Raw genomic sequence first — 20,181 nt, 5'->3', positions numbered from 1 at the left:
ATTGTTTAACCTGTTCATCTTCTGTAGAAAGGTTGGGGGATAGCCACAAAGGCGAACAGTTAGACCTAGAACTATTGACATGTTTTTAAAATAGTTTTTAAATTAACAATACCATTATTTTCACTGTTGTTATTATTAACAAGACTGTCATGGAGAACTTATTATTAGTATATTGTAACCACATTGTTATTAATAATATTATGATGATGACTTTGTGATCACTGGCAATAATATTCTAGTTTAGAGCACTAAACCAGAAGTGAGATGTCATACAGTCTGCCACTTACTTGCTCTGTTTTGGGCAAATCTTCTCATCTCTCAGTGCCTTCATTCTCCCCATTTATGGATGAACAATCCCTACTGCCTCTATCTTCCAGAATTTTGATGAAGTTAGACAAATGTTCCCCAAAGACATCCAGACTTGGGGAAGGCAAGGTGTTCAGAAGCAAGCTGAAGAGAATGAGAAATGTCATTCTCCTGCCTGAATCCAGTAAGGTATGGAATGAAGTCCCAAGAGAAGCCCTTAAAGGAGGGAGGGGTGGCCTAAAGCTGTTGTGGAGAAAGAGCTATCAGATAAGGCACTACCTCTATTAGCTATACCCGGTCACACGTGCTTCAGTCTCCAGTCTCTTTTTCCATCTTGCTTCAACCTTGCCTATAGGTTTGCTATATAACTAAAGATCAAGACTTGAAAAGATTCTAATAGAGAGATGTTCAGAATTAATCATGCTTCATATACTTGTTTGACCCCAGACATAACCACAAGGGCAAGGCTTTGTGTGGACTCATTTTCAGTCAGGCTTAATCCTGTCTTATAAAGTGCATTACCAAATCTACCTTTAACTCCCATACTTTATCTACCACCTTTCTCCCTAATCCTTCAACTCGCTAACTCTTACTCTACGACCATCAATTCACAAGCCCTTCTCTGAATGCAAGGAGCCCTGGTGGAGGAGGGGGTTGCTACCCGTAAGGTTGGCAGTCTGAAACCACCAGCTGGTCCACAGGGAAAAGAGAAGGCTTTCTACTTCCAGTCTTGGCAACCCATAGGATCAGTTCTACTCTGTCCTATAGGGTCGCAATCAACTCGATGGCAGTGAGCTTTGAGTTTTTGGTCTCTGAGTGCACGCTTTTTGTCTTAACTAAAATCTGACTTGTGTACATTGTTTCAGACTCAAAGCATGGTTGTTTCTTCATTCATATCTTAGGATCAAGTGGTTGAAAAATGGGGGTTCATATCTTCCTTAATCTCCACTCCCTATGCCATTACAGTGTCACAGTCCTGTGGTAACCCAGGGATCCTTTGAGATGTCTCCCATCTAGTTATACCTTACTCCAACTTTCCTGGTAAGTATCACGTATAGTTTCATCTAGAGATATTTCCATCAACCCCAAGGGTCCATTTGTGCCCATTCCATCCCTCTCCCCAGGCCCAGGTACCTACTTACAGGATTTCTTTCACCCTAGATTTCCATATAAATACTATGCAGTGTTATTCTTTTGTCTGGCTTCCTTCATTCCACATAGTTTTGAGGTTCATTCATGTTATTGCCTCTTTCAAGAACTCATTTCTTTTCATTGAAGTGTAGTATTCTATTGCATTGATATTTCATAATCTGTTTATCCATTTACCTATTATTGAACATTTGGATCGTTTCCAATGTTCAGTATTATGAGTAAAATCATGGTGATGATTTCCATACAAGGCTTTGTGTGAACATATGCTTTCATTTTTTTTCTTGATAAATATATAGGAATAGAATTACAAGCTTGTATGGCAAACATATCCTTAACTTCATATGAGACTGTCAAATTGTTTTGCCAATTGGCAAGATTATTGTAACATCCCCAGCAACAATGCTTATGATTTTCAATCAGCATGCATTCTCTACATAAAAATCTATTGCTAATTAGTACTTTTTACACTTTTCCCTGACAATTAAAGTTCTTCAATCACTTTATTTCAATTTATCCTCCTCTCAATTTATATAATATGAATCATGGATTTGTTTTTATTCTTAATACATTTTTTTATCCAAAAAGCCATTAGCTTAGATATTGAAAATGTATTCAGTGTTACCCATACCTTTGAGAGTTTTCGTTTTATTATTTCTTACACCTCTTCTAATGGACTTCTGCTTGAGCACCATTTCCTTTACTGAGGGTCTGATGATGAGAGGGTTCTTTTTTGGGGGGGGCTAACGACATTTTTTTGTGTGTGAAAAGGTCTTTATCACTGTTGAAATTTGCTATCAGGTTATTGTTATGACTTTAAAACAATGTGATTTTCATACTACTTTGAAGATTTTTCTCTTTTAGTTTCAGAAGTTTTAATATACGATGTCTCTGTTCGGATGTCTCGTATTTCATCCTACTTGGGCTTGTAGGATTCATGTAACCTCATAAGGTTTAGACAGTGCTCTTCAAACATTGGACCTTTCCCATTACCTCATGTCTCTCTGGGATTCTAATTGCATGTACCTTAGATCTTCCCAATTAATCTTATGTCTTTTAAACCTTTCTCTTATATATTTTATATTTTTGACTTTGATGACTCACTGTCAGTATTTTATTCTGACTCACTTTCCACGTCACAAATTCTCCTTTAAACTATGTCAAAACCAATGCGTTTTTTATCTGTATCTGCCAGTCTAGAATTTTTGAATTGTGTTCTCTTTCTTTTGAATTATTTTCCCTCTCTCCCTCTCACCATTCTCTCTCCATCCTCTCTTTACGTACACACACCCACACACACACACACACACACACCTGAGTGAATATAAATTGCTACAAACTCATAGAAACCTTTATGAAACAAAAACATCAAAATGTGAAAGTATTGTTTCCTACGTATTGGACATTGAATAAGGAAGACGGAAGACGGATGGAGGCATGTGAGTGGTGGTGCTGGAGACGAAGACTGAAAGTCCCATGACTGTGAGAAGGACACACTGATCTGTGTTGGAAGAAGTAAGCCTCAAGGGCTCCTTAGAGGCAAGGATGGCGAGACTTCGTCTTGCAGACTTCGGACATATTGTCAGGAGAGATTTCCATTTTCTCAATAAGTCCCTATGATAGTCCTATGTCCCTCAAGAAAAATCTACTAAGAGTATCCCTTTGGAATCCCTAGAAAGTCACCACACTCTTTGGAGCTGACCTCTTTGCCTGGAATTTAATGGGCCCCGCAGATCCTCGTGAGATTCCCCCTTCTGACTGAAACACTTTTGAAGACAACCTAATGAGGTTTAGAAAAGTGTATTACTGAGGGAACTGGTCTGCAGCCATCCATTGATTGGAGAGACCTGTTTAAACATGCCTTGTTTGCAGTAAGTCCATACATGCATGAACTTGAACCCTACTAGGAATAATTTTGAGTTACTCTCATATAGTCAAAAAAACTCAGTGCACAGAAAAATCCAGTTTGCCCATGAACTTTTTGAAGTCTCTTATACATATATGTATCTGTATATTTTTCTCTTTATTTGCTAGCCTTACCATATATCTTTCATCTAATTTACACATATTCATCATAGCTCTTTGAAAAACTGTGTCTAGTAACTCAAACATTTGGTGTTTCAGCAGGTATCTGTAATTCTAAATTTAGATATAATTCATAACACAATGTAATTTAAAATAAAAATAGTCGATTGTATATTTCAGAGTTTAGACAAATATATACAATTATTTGAAGGGGCTTCAAAACATTGATGGAAAAAATGCCATTACCTCTCAATTCCACTATTTTTTTCATGAACTTTTTGAGCCCTCTTAAAAAACCATGACCCCAACCAAGATGGAGAATGTTTCCATCACACTGGTAAATCCCCTCATGTCCAATTTCAGCCAGTAATATTCATACCACCTCAAAGGAAACCACATCTTGGATATTTACCATACTTTCAATCTATAGCATACCTTTGCTAGTTTTAGAATTTAACAAAATAAAATATTCTATTAACAGTTATGAAAAAATTAATATAGGTATTGTTTTGTGTCTTGATTCTTTTGCTTGACATTTTGTTGAGGTCTATATCTTGTTATGTGAATCAATAGCTCACCTATTTTTTCTTGTGAGTTGCCATTCCATTCCGTAAATATACAGTACCGCAATCTATTCTTCTATTCACTAATTAATGTATATTTGGAAGTTTTCCAGTTTGGGGCTTTTATTTATAAAGCTGCTATGAAGATTCTTGCATAAGTACTTTTTGGATTTTTTTTTCATTTTATCTGGAATCAGATATTTAGATTCTAGGGTAAAAGTATTTTTTACTTCATAAGAAATTGCCGTACTGGTTTTGCAAAGCGGGCATATGTCATTTTACATCGCCGTCACTGCTCCTCACCTTGTCAACATGTGATGTTGTCAGTCTTTGTCATTTTAACCGCCCGAGTGTTTTTAGTGTGATGTACACGTTTTTATGCATTCTCCTGATAAAAATATCGTTAAAGATCATTTCATGTATCCATGAACATTTATGCATATTCTTTGGCAAATGTCTTAAATTAGGTTGTCTGTCTTCTTATTGGAGTGGTAGAAGTTCTTCATGGTCTTCAGTACAGATCGTTGGTCAGGTAAATATGTACGAGTCAGCTTCAAAAAGTTCATTGGAAACGGAATTAAACGATAACGGGATTTCCCCCTAACTTTGCGCAGCTTCCTTGCATATAGAGGATTTTCTCTGAGTCTACGATGTGCTTTCTAATTTTCTTGAAGATCAAAAGTTTCTAATATTGAGGAAGTTCAATTTATTAGATTTTTTCTTTACTCTTGTTGCTTTTTGTGAATCAGCACTAAAAAAATTTCTACCTACAAAAGAATGCAAACATAATGTTGTAATTTATTCTAAGACCTTAATATATTTTTGTAATATTTATTTTATTGGGGGGCTCTTAAAGCTCTTACCACCATCCATACATATATCCATAGTGTCAAACACATCTGTACATATGCTGTCATCATCTTTTTCAAAGCATTTTCTTTCTACTTGAGCCCTTGGTATCGGCTCCTCATTTCTTCCCTCCCTCCCCTAGGTCCCCTTGATAATTTATAAATTGTTCTCTTTTTTCCATGTCTTATACCAACTGCTGTCTCCTTTCACCCAGTTTTCTGCTGTCCGTCCCCCTGGGAATTGGGGGGGGGGAAGCATACGTTGAGTATTGTGATCGGTTGCTCCTTACTCCCCCACACCCTTCCCTTCCCCTCCTCTTATTGCTGCTCCCCTTATTGGTCCTGGAGGTGGGGCAGGTTATCTGTTGTGGATTCCCTGTGTTGTGAGCTCTTATCTGTACCAGTATAGATGTTCTGGTAAGATCTTTATATTTTTAACTTTTACATTTAGGTCCATGATAAACTTGAAATTAATTCTCTGCAATTACACTCTGTAATAAATCAAATTTTCATACATTTGGGCCATTTTTAGGATCTCTATAGCGTTCCATTAATTTATTTTTCATTTCTTTTGCCAAGACAACATTATCTTAATTATGATAGAATATTAATCAGTCTTGATATCTTGGGTATGAATTTCTCCACTTTGTTCTTCTTTAGTAGTTAGTAACCTGGCTATTCTTGGTCCTTTATTCTTACATAAAAATTCTGTAATTATTTCTTACATTAACATTTCAACTTAGAGATTCTTGCAGTATGCAGTTAGTGCAAAGATGAGAGCAATTCAAAAAGTTCATGGAAAAATTCATTCTCTGTAGTTCCATTTTTTTCTATGAATATTTGAAGCCCCCTCATCTGTACTCAAAACTCGCTTGAGCTCCTGTTTGAATTTTTAAAAAAAGAAACACATAAAGAATCTGTTCACAGAATTCAGTTTAAAACAAAGTTTCTTTATTGTTTCCCTGCATCGTTGAATACATTTTTCTAGTGCTCTCTTACATTGAGGGTATAGATAGCTCTTTTGTGGTATTGAATTTATGGGAAGGGCATGTGTATAAGTGTTTTGTGGCTGATGTAACAAATTACTTCCAACTTAGTGGCTTAAAACAACACAACTTTACTATCTGCGAGCTCTGGACCTATAAGAAGCTCATCCAGAAGTCTGAAATTGGTTGTATTGGGCTCAAGTCAAAGTGTCAGCCAGGTGCCACTGCTTCTGGGCGGGGGGGGACATTTTACTTGCTTTTTCCAGTCCTAGAGACACATGCCTAGCATTTTTGAGTTCATAGCTTCTTCCTCCATTTTCATAGCCAACAACGTAACATCTTTAAATAGCTCCTGCTTCTGTCAGACCATGTTCTTCTCTGTAGTCAAATCATCTTCTGCCTCCTTCTTATAACACCATTCATACCTGCATTTAGAGTTCACTGGGATAATGTAGGATAATCTCTCCATCCTATTACTTTTAATTACACTTGCAAAATCAATCTCTTTTGCCATATAAGGTAACCTTCACAGGTTTTGGAGTTTAGTACTCTGACTATTGTGGGAGGGGTCCACTACTGAGCCTGCCACAGCCCTATGCTAACTCGACTTCAGTTAGGCTAACGCTTTCTTGTGTGACCTTAAAATCCATTCACCTACCTTCCTGCTACTACAGTATTAGTTCCTGTGATTGATACTCTATTTTTCAATTTTTCTGCTTGTCCTTATTTTTCTCACATTTGTACAGGAAGAATTTTCAGGATATGGAGTTTGCTAGATTTTAAAGAACCGACATCTTTAACTCACTTGCATATAGCTTCTGCTCCCCCACCCCCACCCCACCCCCCCACACCTTAACTAGAACTTGTTGAGAATGCTAACAAGCAAGCCTATCACAATAACCAGCGGTCAGTTTCTGTTTGCATCTCCAATTCAGAGTAGAAATCAACCCAGATGAGTAATCCTTGTCTCTAGAAACATTGTCCTGTCTTGGCTTCCATGAAATCATACCCTTCTGGGTTTTTGTTTGTTTTCTATTTCACAGATCACCCATTCTCTTCCTCAAGAGATCATCCTTTGTCTGACCTGAAATTCTGCTTATTTGTGAAACAGCATTGCCTAACTACACAGTACAGCTTCAGGAGATTGGTAGGCATATGCGTACACAGTACGTCTGAGAATGTCTTGTTCATTAGTCTGAAAGAGTTCATTAATATCTATCTCCTATCTTACATTGAGAAGAATAGAATGAAAATGTTGCCTAAGTTTCCATGGGAAACATGCTAATGATATGCAAGTCCTTCCTAGACATCACCTAATTCATACTGAAGAAAAATCTTCTGATGCAGTTAACTATTGAAAAGCTCTCCAAACTTATAGTCTTTATTAAAGGTCATATAACCCATGCTTCCCCCAAAAGCTGAAGGAGCAGCAGCAAATTCAGAAGCTCGTACCAACAATCAAATGTAACAGCCCCAAACCAGGTTTGGGTTATCCAAGTAGTTCCTCACCCTATCCCTTCTTCAGCTCTGCCCACTGATCTCCCCTCTGCCTCACAGAAGAATCAGCACCTCCCAAGATCCTGGGGCAAACTTGACTGAAACAGGAGAGCATTGCAAAGCTTGTCTTTTCCTCCTTCCTCATTAAGAAGTCAGATAGCTGAGTCCCAGGATCTGAAAGCATATCCATAACTGATGGGCTCAAGTGTTGCTTCTCTGATCTTCAGGGATTGTTTTCCAAGGTCCTCCCTTCTAATCTGGCTGCCCTGGTAAAGCTTTGCCAATGTCCCTCTCCAGTGTTCCGTAACCCCAAACTCACCAAAGACGGTGCGAGCAGGGACAGACTCTCTGTTGAGCCAGAAAGACACCTGTGACAGAATGACAGTCATAATACAGGGCAGGTAGGTCTGGATCACAAAGTAGCCAATTTTCCTTTTGAGATGGAAGTGGGTTGTCATGACAACATATTCTCCTGGAAAGAGAGAGAGTTGAATTAAGTAGGATGTTGCCTGATAAACCATTGTTAGATCAAATTAGACTACAATTCAGCTTACAAAGCTCCTCAACCTTATATTCAAAACAAGATATCCATCCACCTCTCGAATCTATGTCACCATATCTCTTTAGTAATTATGAATCAGTGTGATTTTTTCTGTGAAAAATATATTATTAACAGTGTAACAACATAGAGCAACTCTGACACAAACGCATTCAAATAAATTAATGTTCTCATTTAATTAATTATATGCAACAGCAATCTCTTCTCTAGTACTTAGTATGCCATAGGCACTCACCTAGCATTTTATATTCTTAAAATACGTAGCCTTCACAACAATCCTATGAGATTGTATTTTTATCAGCTTATATGTCAAAAAACTGAAGCAAAGAGAGTCTGATTAACTTGCTCAAAGTCACCAAGCTAGTAAATAGTGGAGTCCGAATTCAGCCCCAGGCAGGGTGGTTCCATAGCTTATGCTTTCCACCAGTATGTTCTACAGTTTCAAAGGACAGCTGTGGTTAGAATCAAAAGTTCACATAGGAGAATGTGGACTGACCTCCATCACCCTTCTCCCTAAATAAGCATATGGTGGCAATCTTCCAAAATGAACACTTCTACTAGATGCCAGATAATTTTAAGTGTTGTTGGAGTATTAACTTTATATCCACAAAACAGTCCTAGGAGGATGTTGTTAGGTGCTCTTGATTCAGTTGCAACTTACAGGAATACTGTGCACAATAGACCATAACACTGCCCGGTCCTTCAAATTGTTATGGCTGAGCGCATTGTTGAAGCCACTGTGTGAAACCATCTTGTTGAGGGCTTCCTCTTTTTTCAGTGCCCCTCTTTGCCAAACATGATGTCGTTTTCCAGGGGCTGGCCTCTCCTGATGACATGTCCAGGGTCGGTGAGATGAAGTTTCACCATCCTTGCGTTTAAGGAGTATTTTGGCTAACTCTCTTCCAAGACAGATTTGTTTGTTCCTCTGGCAGTCCATGGGACTTTCAATATTCATCTTCATCACCATAATTCAAATGCAATAATTCTTCTCTGTTCTTCCTTATTCATTGACCAGCTTTCACATGCATATGAGGCAACAGAAAATTCCATACGTCAGGTGCACATTCATCTTCAAAGTGACATCCTTGCTCTTCAACATTTTAAAGAGGTCCGTTCAACAGTTTGTCCAATGCAATGTATCACTTATTTTTTTTACCGTTGCTTCCACGAGCACTGATTGTATGTCCAAGTAAAATGAAATATTTGACAACTTTGATCTTTTACCCGTTTTTCATGATGTTATCTATTGATCCAGTTGTAAGAATGTTGCTTTACATTGAGGTGTAGTCCATAATGAAGGATGTGATCTTTGATCTCCATCAATAAATGCTTTATGTTCTTCGAGCATGTGTCACATGCATACCAAGGTTTGTTAATGAGACTTCCTCTAAGCCTGATGCCACGTTCTTTTTCATATAGATTATTTGCTCAGCATACAGGTTAAATAAGAACGGTGAAAGACTACGACCGTGAGGCACACTTTTCCTGATTTTATTCCCTTGTTCTGTTCATACAACAGTCTCTTTATCCATGTATAAGTTGTGCATGAGCACAGTGAACTGTTCTGGAATTCCCATTTTTCTCAAGACTATCTCCATAGTTTGTTATAATCCACATAGTTGAATGCCTTTGCATAGTCAATAAAGCACCTGTGAACATCTTTCTGATATTCATTGCTTTCGGCCAAGATCCATCTGACATCAGCAATAATATTGCCCATTTCATGCCCCCGTGTGAATCCATCTTGAATTTCTAGCATCTCCCTGTCGCCCACTGCCATTGAGTTGATTCAAATCATATAGACCCTATAGGAGTCTTCATTTCTCAATATAATGAAAGCAAACAATCCTGACAACTGGACCAATCAGTAGCATCATGATGAACTGAGAAAATATTATAGTTGTCAAGGATTTTGTCTTGCTTGGGTCCACAATCAATGCTCATGGAAGCAGTAGTCAAGAGATCAAAGGACACATTGATTGGGTAAAATCAGCTGCACAAAACCTATTTGGTGTTGAAAAGCAAGGACCTAACCACCACCACCACCACCACCACCACCACCACCACCACCACCACCACCACCACCACCACCACCACCACCATGTCAATGCACTGCTGCAACTGTTTTTAAAATATCTTCTAAACATTTTACTTGTATGTGAAACTAATGATGTTGCTCAGTAATTTCCACTTTCATTTGGGTCACCTTTCTTTCGAATGGGCACACATATGGATTTATTACAGTCAATCAGCCAGCTAGCTGTTTTCCAAATTCGTGGACTGGACTAGTGAGTGCTTCCAGCCCTGCCTCATTATGTTCAAGCACATCAATTGTCATTCCCTCCATTCCTGGGGCTTTGTTGGTAGGCAGTGCCTTCAGTGTAACTTGAACTTCTTCCTTCAATACCATCAGTCCTTAATCATGTGCTACCTCTGGAAATAGTAGAACATCGACCAATTCTTTTTGGCACAATCCTCTTGTGTCTGCCTTTATCTTCTTTTGATGCTTCCTAACCTGCTCAATAGTTTGCTGATAGAATCCTTCAAGAGTACAGCCAGGCCTTGGGTTTGTTTTTCTTCAGCTCTTTCAGTTTGAGATGTGCTTTAGGTTTTGTACCTGTATGTGTTGCATATTTCATTATAATAGTTTATTTTGTCTTCTAGAATTGCCTTATGACAGTTTCTTTTTCTTTTCAAAACTATTTTCTTGGAAGGTAATACAGATATCATACCATCCCATAGCTCAATCACCTCAAACAGTATTGTACAATTGCTACCACACTCTGTTTGAAAACATTTTCTTCCTTCTTAAACTCCTTTATTTCAGCTCTCCTTTATCCGCAACCCCGCCTCCCCAGTGTACTTCCCAGGAACCCTTTTTTCTGACTGAAGAAGTTGGAAGAATTCTTCAAAATCTTTAGTGGTTGGTGCATACATCTTAATAACAGTTGTATTAACTGGCCTTTCTTGTAGGTGAATTGATATTATCTCATCACAGGCAACATTTTGCTTCAAGGTAGATTTTGAAATGGTCCTTTTAATGATATATACAACACAATTCCTCTTCAATTTATCATTCCCAGAATAGTAAACCATATGACTGTCTGACTCATAATAACCAATACTATTCCAGCTCACTAATGCCTAGGGAATCATTCTTTATTCTTATTTTGATAACTTATAATATTTGTATATTTAAACTTCATTCACCCCATGTTCCTATCATTAATGAAAGGAGCCCTGGTGGTGGAGTGGCTACACACTAGGTAGTGATCTACAAGGTCAGCAGTAAAGTTACAGTCTCAGAAACTCACAGGGTCCTATAGGGTCACTAGGAGTCAGCATTGACTTAATGGCAGTGAGTTTGTTTTGTTTGTTTGTTGAGTTATTATGAATGGATATTTGCAGCTTTTTCATCTCATTTTGAGTTTTTCTCCATCAAAAAAAGAAGGCCTTGGAAACGTTATTCCATCCATGTCATTAAGATTGATCCCACTGTGAGTGGGCAGCTCTTGCTCGTCTTATTTGGAGTGCCTTCTATCCGGAGCGGCGCATCTGCCGGCACTATATCAGACCACGTACTGCTGCTATTCAGAAGGTTTGCAGTAGCCGGTTTTCCAAAAGTGAATCATCTCTTCCTTTTTTCTAGTCTATTCTTAGCCTGGAAGCTCTGCTGGAACCTCTTCACTTTGGATGACCTGGCTGGTGTTTGAAATAGCGATGACATACCTCCAGGAAGCCACCACAAGCCACCACAATATGACAAGCCAACACACAAGGGGCAGGTATCAATTATTATCCAATATTTCCACATCCAATGGTCTAGTCTCAGTCTTACTGAAGGAATTAGCAGCATTTTACACAGCTGTGCGCTCCTTTCTTCTGGGATCATGATCTTCAGGGAGCTTTGTGGACAAAACACTGTGCTTTTCTGTGCTACTTCATTAACCTCTCCTTCCTAGTTCCGTTTGCTGGTTTCAGTTCCATTCGAAACATTAGAGGCCCTTCAAGTTCAGTCCTTGTATCTCTTTTCTTTTCTGGCTCACGAACTCTCACAGTATTCTTACCCAGCCTGTGTCTTTAAGTAATATTTTAAACGCTGGCAACTGCCAAATGCCTGAACTCCCCACTCAACTCCAGACTTGTATATTTATCTACCTACTAGATATCACCACTTGGAGAGCTAATAAGCATCTGGATGCAATGTATTCAAATTGGAGCTTTTGCTCTCTCTATCTTCCCATGTCCATCCAACTAGATCTTTCTACAGACTTCTTCAGCTCAGAAATAGTATCATTCAAGAGTTGAAGCCCAATTCTTCAAATTCCTTAGCATTCTCTCTCTCTCTCTCTCTCTCTCTGTCACACACACACACACACACACACACACAGACACACACACACACACACAATCAATGTGAAAACTCGGCTAACTCTTTTTCAAAATATATCCACAAGTGAACCACTTCGCACAACTTCCACGCTGATCACAGCCATCACCACCTCTCACCCAGGGTATTCGCAGGATTTCCTATGGTATCGATCTCGCTTCAATGCATTCTTAGCACAGCATTCGGAGAAACCCTAGAGAGTTCCGAGTCAGAGGCTCTCCTTTGCTCGTGACCCTTTCATGGTTTCCTTTCTCCAAAATAGTAACAGCCCAAATTCCTAAAACAGTCCGCAGAGATCCATGTAATCTGATCCCTTTTTTACCTTTCTGATCAGAATTCCTGATTTTTCACCTTTCCCACTCCACCCACTTTTGGTTTTGACAGGTTCCCCAAATGAGGCCATTTCCCAATTTCCTACCCTGCCCACTCCCCTTGTACCTAGGAAACACCATCTGGTCACCCAAAGCTCCATATACAATTCACATTGGTCAGGAATTCACAGCCTATCTTGTTTATGTGAGCATGAAAAACACAAGCAGAGTTATTTTTAGTATAGTAAAGGATCTCAGACAAAACTCTGGCACATTTTTCTCACTACAACTTTAGCATTTCTATCTCTTCTTTATCTCTGCTGCTTTTTCATTTTCTTTCTGTGCTATTCCTCTATCTGCCTTGTGTGTGTTCATGTCTGCTTTTGTTCCTTCCCCATGCCATTATTCTCTCTTTCCACCGAAAAGGACCTGAAGATTTATTTTTAATGAGAGTTACACTTTGATTAGCTTGGGTGATAAGAAAGGGATGCTCCCTTTCTTACCTCATCTAACTCTCCTGAAGCCCACAGTATTCATCCTATAATCATGTGAAATAGTTAATACGTGAAACATGACCATAGGTATTAATAAGTAGTATTCTGTTTATCTGAGATGAAAAACAAGTGGATTTTTCAAAAGCTCCACAAATCAACCATTTTTTTTTTTTTACAAATGAATACATTTGATTCAATTCTCTCCTTTTTCTGACTTTTATTTTTTTCTCTTTCTAGCCTACTTTCTCTTTTCGGGAATTCTCTTTAGCGACAATAGAAATCTTTATTCATCTTGGGAAGATTTTTTTCTGTTATACCAGACAGTCTGGTCTGGGTCCAGTATGAAATAGTCAAAGGGATAATTTTCATATTCACAGATATTTTTAATCTCGATCATTTCAATGGGTGTAAAATTACAAGTGGGCTTTTAGAAAACTTAGCAAATGAATTCAATGTGACAGTGAACTGAATGTGTTTTCTTAAATACGACCCTGATATTTTGTATATCTATATTCTCTTCTGTGAAGCTTTGTTCAAATTAGAATATTTTCCCAACTCCCCCTCCTACTTCCAGCTCTGCCCACTCCCATTTATCAAGCTGATTAAGTACCCTTTGTGGTGTGTGTGAAATATTCAAGGGTACAAGGTAAAACATATAATGCATATGTATTTATAAATTAGTTATTATTTGCATAAGAAATGTAGAATAGCTCAGCAAATTAAAACTTCACATAATTGAATATATTTTCCTAAAGTGGACCGTTATGTTCTCTCCCTTATGCCTCTATTTCTGCCTCTCTCTGTGTCTTTTATGATGAAGGATGACCCTTTAAGTGGTTTGGGGAAATTTTCCCTGCCTTGGCTCCAGCTTATTAGGCGCCATCTGTGTTAAGTGTGAAATATTTGAGGACAAGATGTGAAACACATTTGCAATTTAGCTACTTTGTAAGGTTGTGAAACACACAAGAGACTATTTTGAATAGATTAGCAAATTAACTCACTATACGAAAGTAAGTGGATCTATTAAATCCATGTTTGGTCTGCTTTTCGTCTCTCTCTGTGTTCCTAGTACTTTATCGCGCATCTTGTAGCATTTTTATCTCCAACTCCTGGCCTCCTCTTCTCGTTAATGTCTCTTTCACTCTCTCCGGCGGCTTCTCTTTTGCCTTTGACACATGTCCAAAGAGACCATGTGTACAACGCCAAGATAAACAAAACTCTTCTTTTCTCAATTGATGAAATGCATGGGAAAGTAAGATCATGCAAGCAAACTCACTTCCTAGAAATTAATGAAATAATTTGCCAACTCGGAGAAAAATTTGCTCAATGATGAAAATTTAAAAATGGTGTCACCAATTTTGAGGAATGTGATCAATTTCTTTAACACTTGTTTAAATCCACAGCAAAAAGCAGAAGCCCTCTGCTTGGAGTGATTTCCTGCTGAGAACTGAAAGCACACCACATGGAGTATCCAGGGTCCTCTCTCAGCTGGAGCTTCCAGCAAGATGCTGGCCCAGGTGCATGGAGGAGAAACCTCGGTGGTGTAGTGCGCTATGATTTGGGCAGGTAACCTCAAGGTCAGCTGTTGGAGCCCACCAGCTGCTTCTCAAGAGGAAGAGGAACCTTTCTGTACCTGTAAAGATTTACAGTCTCAGAAACCCACAGGGGCAGGGAGTTCTTATAGAGATAGGCATAATCAGGATGGAGAAGTGAACGCTTGTAATTCAGTCACAGTGAGAACATTATGCACATATGTGGGGACAACAAAACCACGGACACAGTTCCTAACGCAAAGGGATCAAACGCTGTGCTCGGCAGAAAGGCTTCCTCCCACATCGTTCCCCAAACCGCTCCTCTAGTTCTCTTCACTTCAGGTCATTACAGTGAATGGCCTCTGGTGTTGCATCTTTCCAGAAATCCTGTATGTATATTTATACCTCTCTATGCTATTCAGATATTGTGACACTCTCCCGATCTGGGGTGGGGGTGGGGGGGTGAGGGGATCGGGGATAATGCGTTAAACACTCAAACTTCAGAGTAGGGGTTCTTTAGCGCTCTCCAGGGAACCACCAGAAACAAGCCTGCAGTGGTTAAAAAGGGAATGCTACACTTCAGAATGCACCTTTCTGTGCCATTTGATTTCTTGTTCTTCCTCCCTCCCCCACTCCTGTCACTGCTTCTTCTTTTTTTAACCCCTAAACCAACAGCAGAGGGAGAGATCCGTGCTGTGATTTTGAGTATAGACTCTCAAGCCAGGTTGCTTTCTAATTTCTAAACTTTGCGCCACAACTTACCATGTGTATGACTCAAGGAAAATGATTTCAGCGGTCTGAGCCTGTGTTCTTATCGGAAAAACTGGAGTCATAATAGTGCCTACATCACGGTGTGGGCCCAAGGGTTAAATCAGTGAGGCCATGTCCTCAGGGAAGTGCCAGACACATCTTACATGCTCAAAAATAGATCTTTATTACTCCCGTCACCCTGCCTGCGCATGACTGTGAGGGACAATAACAGAACTGGAAAGGCAATATCCGGTGCTGACGCTGAGGGTGAGGAGGACTAGCTGGCTCACACACTGATAATGTGAGTATGAAGTGTTGAACCTTTCAGAACAGCAATTTGTCAATATGCATTAAAAAATAAACACAAACCTTCAAAAGGCACCTACACTCTAAAATAGCAATCTCAATATTCTATCTCTATCCTAGGCAGATAATTATAGTGGAAAAAATGGCCTGTGGAAAAAAGAAGGTCTTTGCAGTGTTGCTTATAGCAGTAAAACACAGACACGAACAGTAGATAATTGTTTAAATACATAATCCATGCACATGAGGCCATTCAGAATGAAGATATCATTGTACTGAGTTTCCCAATAAAATGCTACATTTCCCTGTGGTTATGATGCACATCACACCATCATTGAGCATGCCCTGGCCTTGGATAAGAACATTTAAAAATATTTTTTAAGTAACATTCAAAATAGGTAATAATGAATGTGCATCCATTCATTAGATTGTCCAAAGCTGCGCACATTTAATTTGCACACTATGCCATTCGTGAAATGGAAACATATTTACACAGCAATTCAATAGGAGAGTAACTTGTTATAGGTTATAAGCAGAATATTCAATAATAATCAGTCAATGTACCCAAATCGTCTGAAAAGATTTTTTTGAGATGATGGATGGAAAGGATCTATTAATTTCCATCTTTAGCTTTTCTGTGAGCTCGGCTTTTCCCCACATACATTGTATTGCCTGTGGGACAAAGACTAAACAAAATAGGAGCTGGGGTCTGCTTGGAGGTTGAATGAATGGAGAGAGGGAGCTGAGGTCATGGCCCAGGTAGGAATCCAGGTGACCAAGGGAAGACCCATGGTAGCTGGAGGTGCAGCCAGGCAGGCAGAGAGCGTGAGTATGCTGTATTGAAGGAAGGAGCAGACGGGTGTGTTACAGGGCAGCCTGGAACACTGCCCAAAACTTGGGAGCTAGAAGCCAAGTTCTCAGTTCAAAACCCTAAGGTGCCCAGGATGGACAAACAGGCAAACGAGCCTAGAAATAAATAGAAGGAATGGGAAGTGATGGGGCCCATTGATGGCTTTTGTCTGTTTTGAGATAGTGGACCGAAGACCAGGTTGGGAAGACTGTCCTACGCTTGGCTTCCCATTCTCCTAAAATAAGTAGGATTCATACAGGAAAGAGTGTATTCATGGGTAGAAGAAAGACATCGCCTCATTCAGGGTGGTCGCACCTTGTCAAACTGCCCAGGTCTATGGGTCACAGATGTAGCAGGTGGCACAGTCTGAAATGATTTTCATAAAGATGTGGGTATATGCTTTCAACAGTCTTAGGATGTGTACTTGGCTCTTGGAGAGAGAGGGGGCGGGGGGGGGGGGGATACACACACAGGCCAAACTACCTGGCTACCAAGGAAAATCCTGGGACAGATGGGGATGGCCTATTCATATTCATGACACAGAGCTGGGCTCTCTTAAGACTGTAATTGGTCCAAATAGATTCAGGCAGTTGCAGGCTCAACCTCTTGGGCCTGCTGTGAAACTGTCCCCTCAGGGCCCCCCTTGTCTACCTGCTGGTGTGTAGCCCATCCCAGCACTGTCTCCAGGGGACAGGGGAGAGGGCTATGTTTACAGAGCTAATACAAGATGTACTAGGACCGTTACCTCTCGGGATGGAAGGCTGCTGGGATCTGAGCCCCAGCAGGCTGACTGCTACTAACCACACACAGAACAGCATCAGATGCTTAGGGACCAGTGGCATTCACTCCTGGTCACCTGAACAGCTGCTCCTAAAGCCTGAGCAGTGGGCAGTCAACATTCATCTGCTAAAGGCAGGGGAGCCTTCAGATGCCTTTCAGTTACCTGGTGCCACCCACCAGTCTGCAGGCACATGACCTCAGAATGCCACTGCAGGAGAGTGGACCCACCCACCTGAGCCCTAACCTGCTGCTTTCCCTGCCCTACACACCACAGCCTCTCATTCCTTTTGCTTGTCACTCCTCAGGAATTCCTTTGTGGAGCACAGCTTGGTTCCCCTCCCACTCCTCATTCCAAACCTGACAATCCTGCTTATCCCTCAAATCCATTGCAAATGCCACTGTTTTTGCCTCCCTTAGTCCTGGGGTGAGAGAAAACAGAGGAGGGGTCCCACAAGATGGCATACTATGGCATCACAAGGAGAGGGAGTAGAAGGTGTCCAGATAACATAACAAAAGGGCGAGGGCACCTTTTTTCATCTGTAACTGTGGATTCAGGGGAGGGGTGGTGGTGGTGGGGGTGCTGTTGTTGTTTTCTGCACCAAAACAAGTGTTTCTGGAGGATTAAAGTCAAGAGCCCCCAGCTTTTCAATAGGGGGGAAAAAGCCTTCATATTGCCAAAATACTCAGTTAGTTGAAATTCTGCGTGCCTCCTCCCTGCGGCCTATGCAACTCATCTGTTTCCAAGTGGACAGAATTTAAGACTACATTTGTCAATACCCAAGGATTAGGCATTAAGAAAACTCTGCAGGTTTTGCCAGAAAAGCTTGTTTCTGAGGTGGGTGATCCACTTAAGAAAATAATTCCATGGCTAATCCCTAGACCTGGCTGTGTGCCTGACTTCTCCTGGGGTTATTAACTTGTCAACTGAGCACTGGCTAAGTTAAGCAAATGTCTTAATGAAATACTTAGGATCAAAGCTCACCTCTCTCTCCACATTAGGCTCTATTTTCCTTTTGCTTCTATTACATCCCAACCCTAATGCCTGTGACCTTCTGCCCCACTACCAAGGGGTAGTCAGGTATGGGTTTAGAATCCAATGTGCCTGAGTTCAGGTCTTGATTTTACCATTGTATAACTGTGATTTGGGGCAAATCACTAAATTTCTCTATGCCTCCATTTCCTTATGAAAGTAGCATCTATATCACAATATTATTCTGAGGATTAAATAAGTTATCTCTATAGCATTTAGAGCAATGACTGCCATGTGATACAAGTTACCAAACTGTTAAATAAAACAAATACCTGTGCTGGACCGGATTATCTCTGTACCAACAACATGGCCCAGAAGGTCATACTGGTTTAGGCGAGAGCCATCCTGTGCCACCTCCACAGATTTATTCTTCCCAAGAGTCCAAGAATAAATCACTTCAGCTGTTGTATAGGCATCTAAGACAGAGAAGAGTCAAGACAGAGACGTTGAGGAAAAGGACCTTTACCTTTACTACTGAACTTGCATGGGATTGAAATATAATTTCCATTTCCAATGAGTTCTGGATATGTGCTCTGTATTCAACGAAAGTACATTTATCCATCCACCTTATAAACTTTCACGGGACAACTATTACAGTATATGCCAGCCACACAGAAATGAACTTGAGGTGCTCTCTTTCTTTATGAATGGCTCATAGATTTCTCCACTGTCAGTATGGTGGTAATGTTTCCTTCCCTTGTAGGTCAATGAGAGAGTAGGGCCGGGGAGGAATGGCTAGTATATGAACCAACACAGACACCACCAACTCAAATAACCATTGGAGCCAGAGAGGTACTGCAAATGAGGAAGTCTGGCTATTTTTAAGAATAATAAACTGCCAGATATGCAATAAAATTGTGTTTAATTAATTGTAAGAGGATCCTGGGAGATAACGCTAAAATGCATACTGGTGATGTTTTAAAATAAAAAGTCCAAAGTAAAATAGCAATATTTAATATTTAGTTTTCTTTCATAAGGCATTTCACTTTCATTTACAAAGCAGATATGTGACACCTTTTCTGTGGCACCCGGGTCTTGATATCAGGCCTTGCGATTGGCGTTCCACGGTAGAGTCCAGCATTTAACACATTCACTTGGAACTGGAGTATGAGTGGAGGTAAATGAGTGGAGGCTATTCGACTTTAGTTCGTATCAGAAAGGAAGAGAAATGTATGCCTACACATTTCCAAGCACAGGTTGACTCTTTACATTGTAGATTTCCTGTCTAGACTGAGCACCTTGCCCTCAGGGACCTAGACGCAGAAAGGGCAGTGGGACCATCACGCTCTGTCCATTTTGTCCATGTTTTGTGCTGTGCCAGCCAGTAGGGGTTTGCACCTTATGGTGGTGACTACTATGGTCATCTATGTTCTATTTAAGCCTTTTACTACAAAGCAAGTAATACCAGGTGAATCTGTCAATGTGCAAATGTAAACTGTGTCCCTGCAAAAGCTGGTAAGGCTGGATAAGTTTTGTAAAATGTTTGACACGGAAACTCAGGCACATGTAGTCATTATGATCTGCATTCTTTAAACTTGCTCGTCATTTTCTGATTTACTTTTAATGGTCAACATACCTAAATATTCTTCATTCACATGCAAATTACCACTGGCATCATGAAGAGCACATGTGTCACTATGATACGATTTCTATCTGTGCTCTCATAAACTGCAAACAATTGTCACCGGAAGTTGAATTTTTCCGTATAACTTACCTTGTATAACATCTCAACAAGATGAAAACATTACGTGTAGTTAGACACATGACTTCTACTACAATTAGTAAACACTTTAAAAATACATGTGGAA

At 39.9% G+C, this 20,181-nt stretch overlaps 1 protein-coding gene across 2 annotated transcripts in view; it reads right to left on the bottom strand.

Moving 5' to 3' along the window:
* Window positions 1-20,181, bottom strand: part of GABRA3 (gamma-aminobutyric acid type A receptor subunit alpha3) — a 508,794-nt gene that overhangs the window by 14,578 nt on the left and 474,035 nt on the right. For both annotated transcript variants that reach the window (XM_045285494.1, XM_004715608.2), the window contains exons 7-8: window positions 18,646-18,789; window positions 7,694-7,846 (exon numbers count right to left, since the gene is read on the bottom strand). In XM_045285494.1, coding sequence (XP_045141429.1) covers window positions 7,694-7,846; window positions 18,646-18,789 — 297 coding nt within the window. The remainder of the gene's footprint in view (window positions 1-7,693; window positions 7,847-18,645; window positions 18,790-20,181) is intronic.

The sequence above is a fragment of the Echinops telfairi genome, unplaced genomic scaffold (genome assembly GCF_000313985.2).
Source record: "Echinops telfairi isolate 266 unplaced genomic scaffold, ASM31398v2 ScPeMD7_7472;HRSCAF=8510, whole genome shotgun sequence".
In the NCBI taxonomy this organism is placed as follows: Eukaryota; Metazoa; Chordata; class Mammalia; order Afrosoricida; family Tenrecidae; genus Echinops; species Echinops telfairi.
The sequence above is the reverse complement of the archived record's forward strand: the minus strand, read 5'-3'. Positions and strand labels throughout refer to the sequence as shown.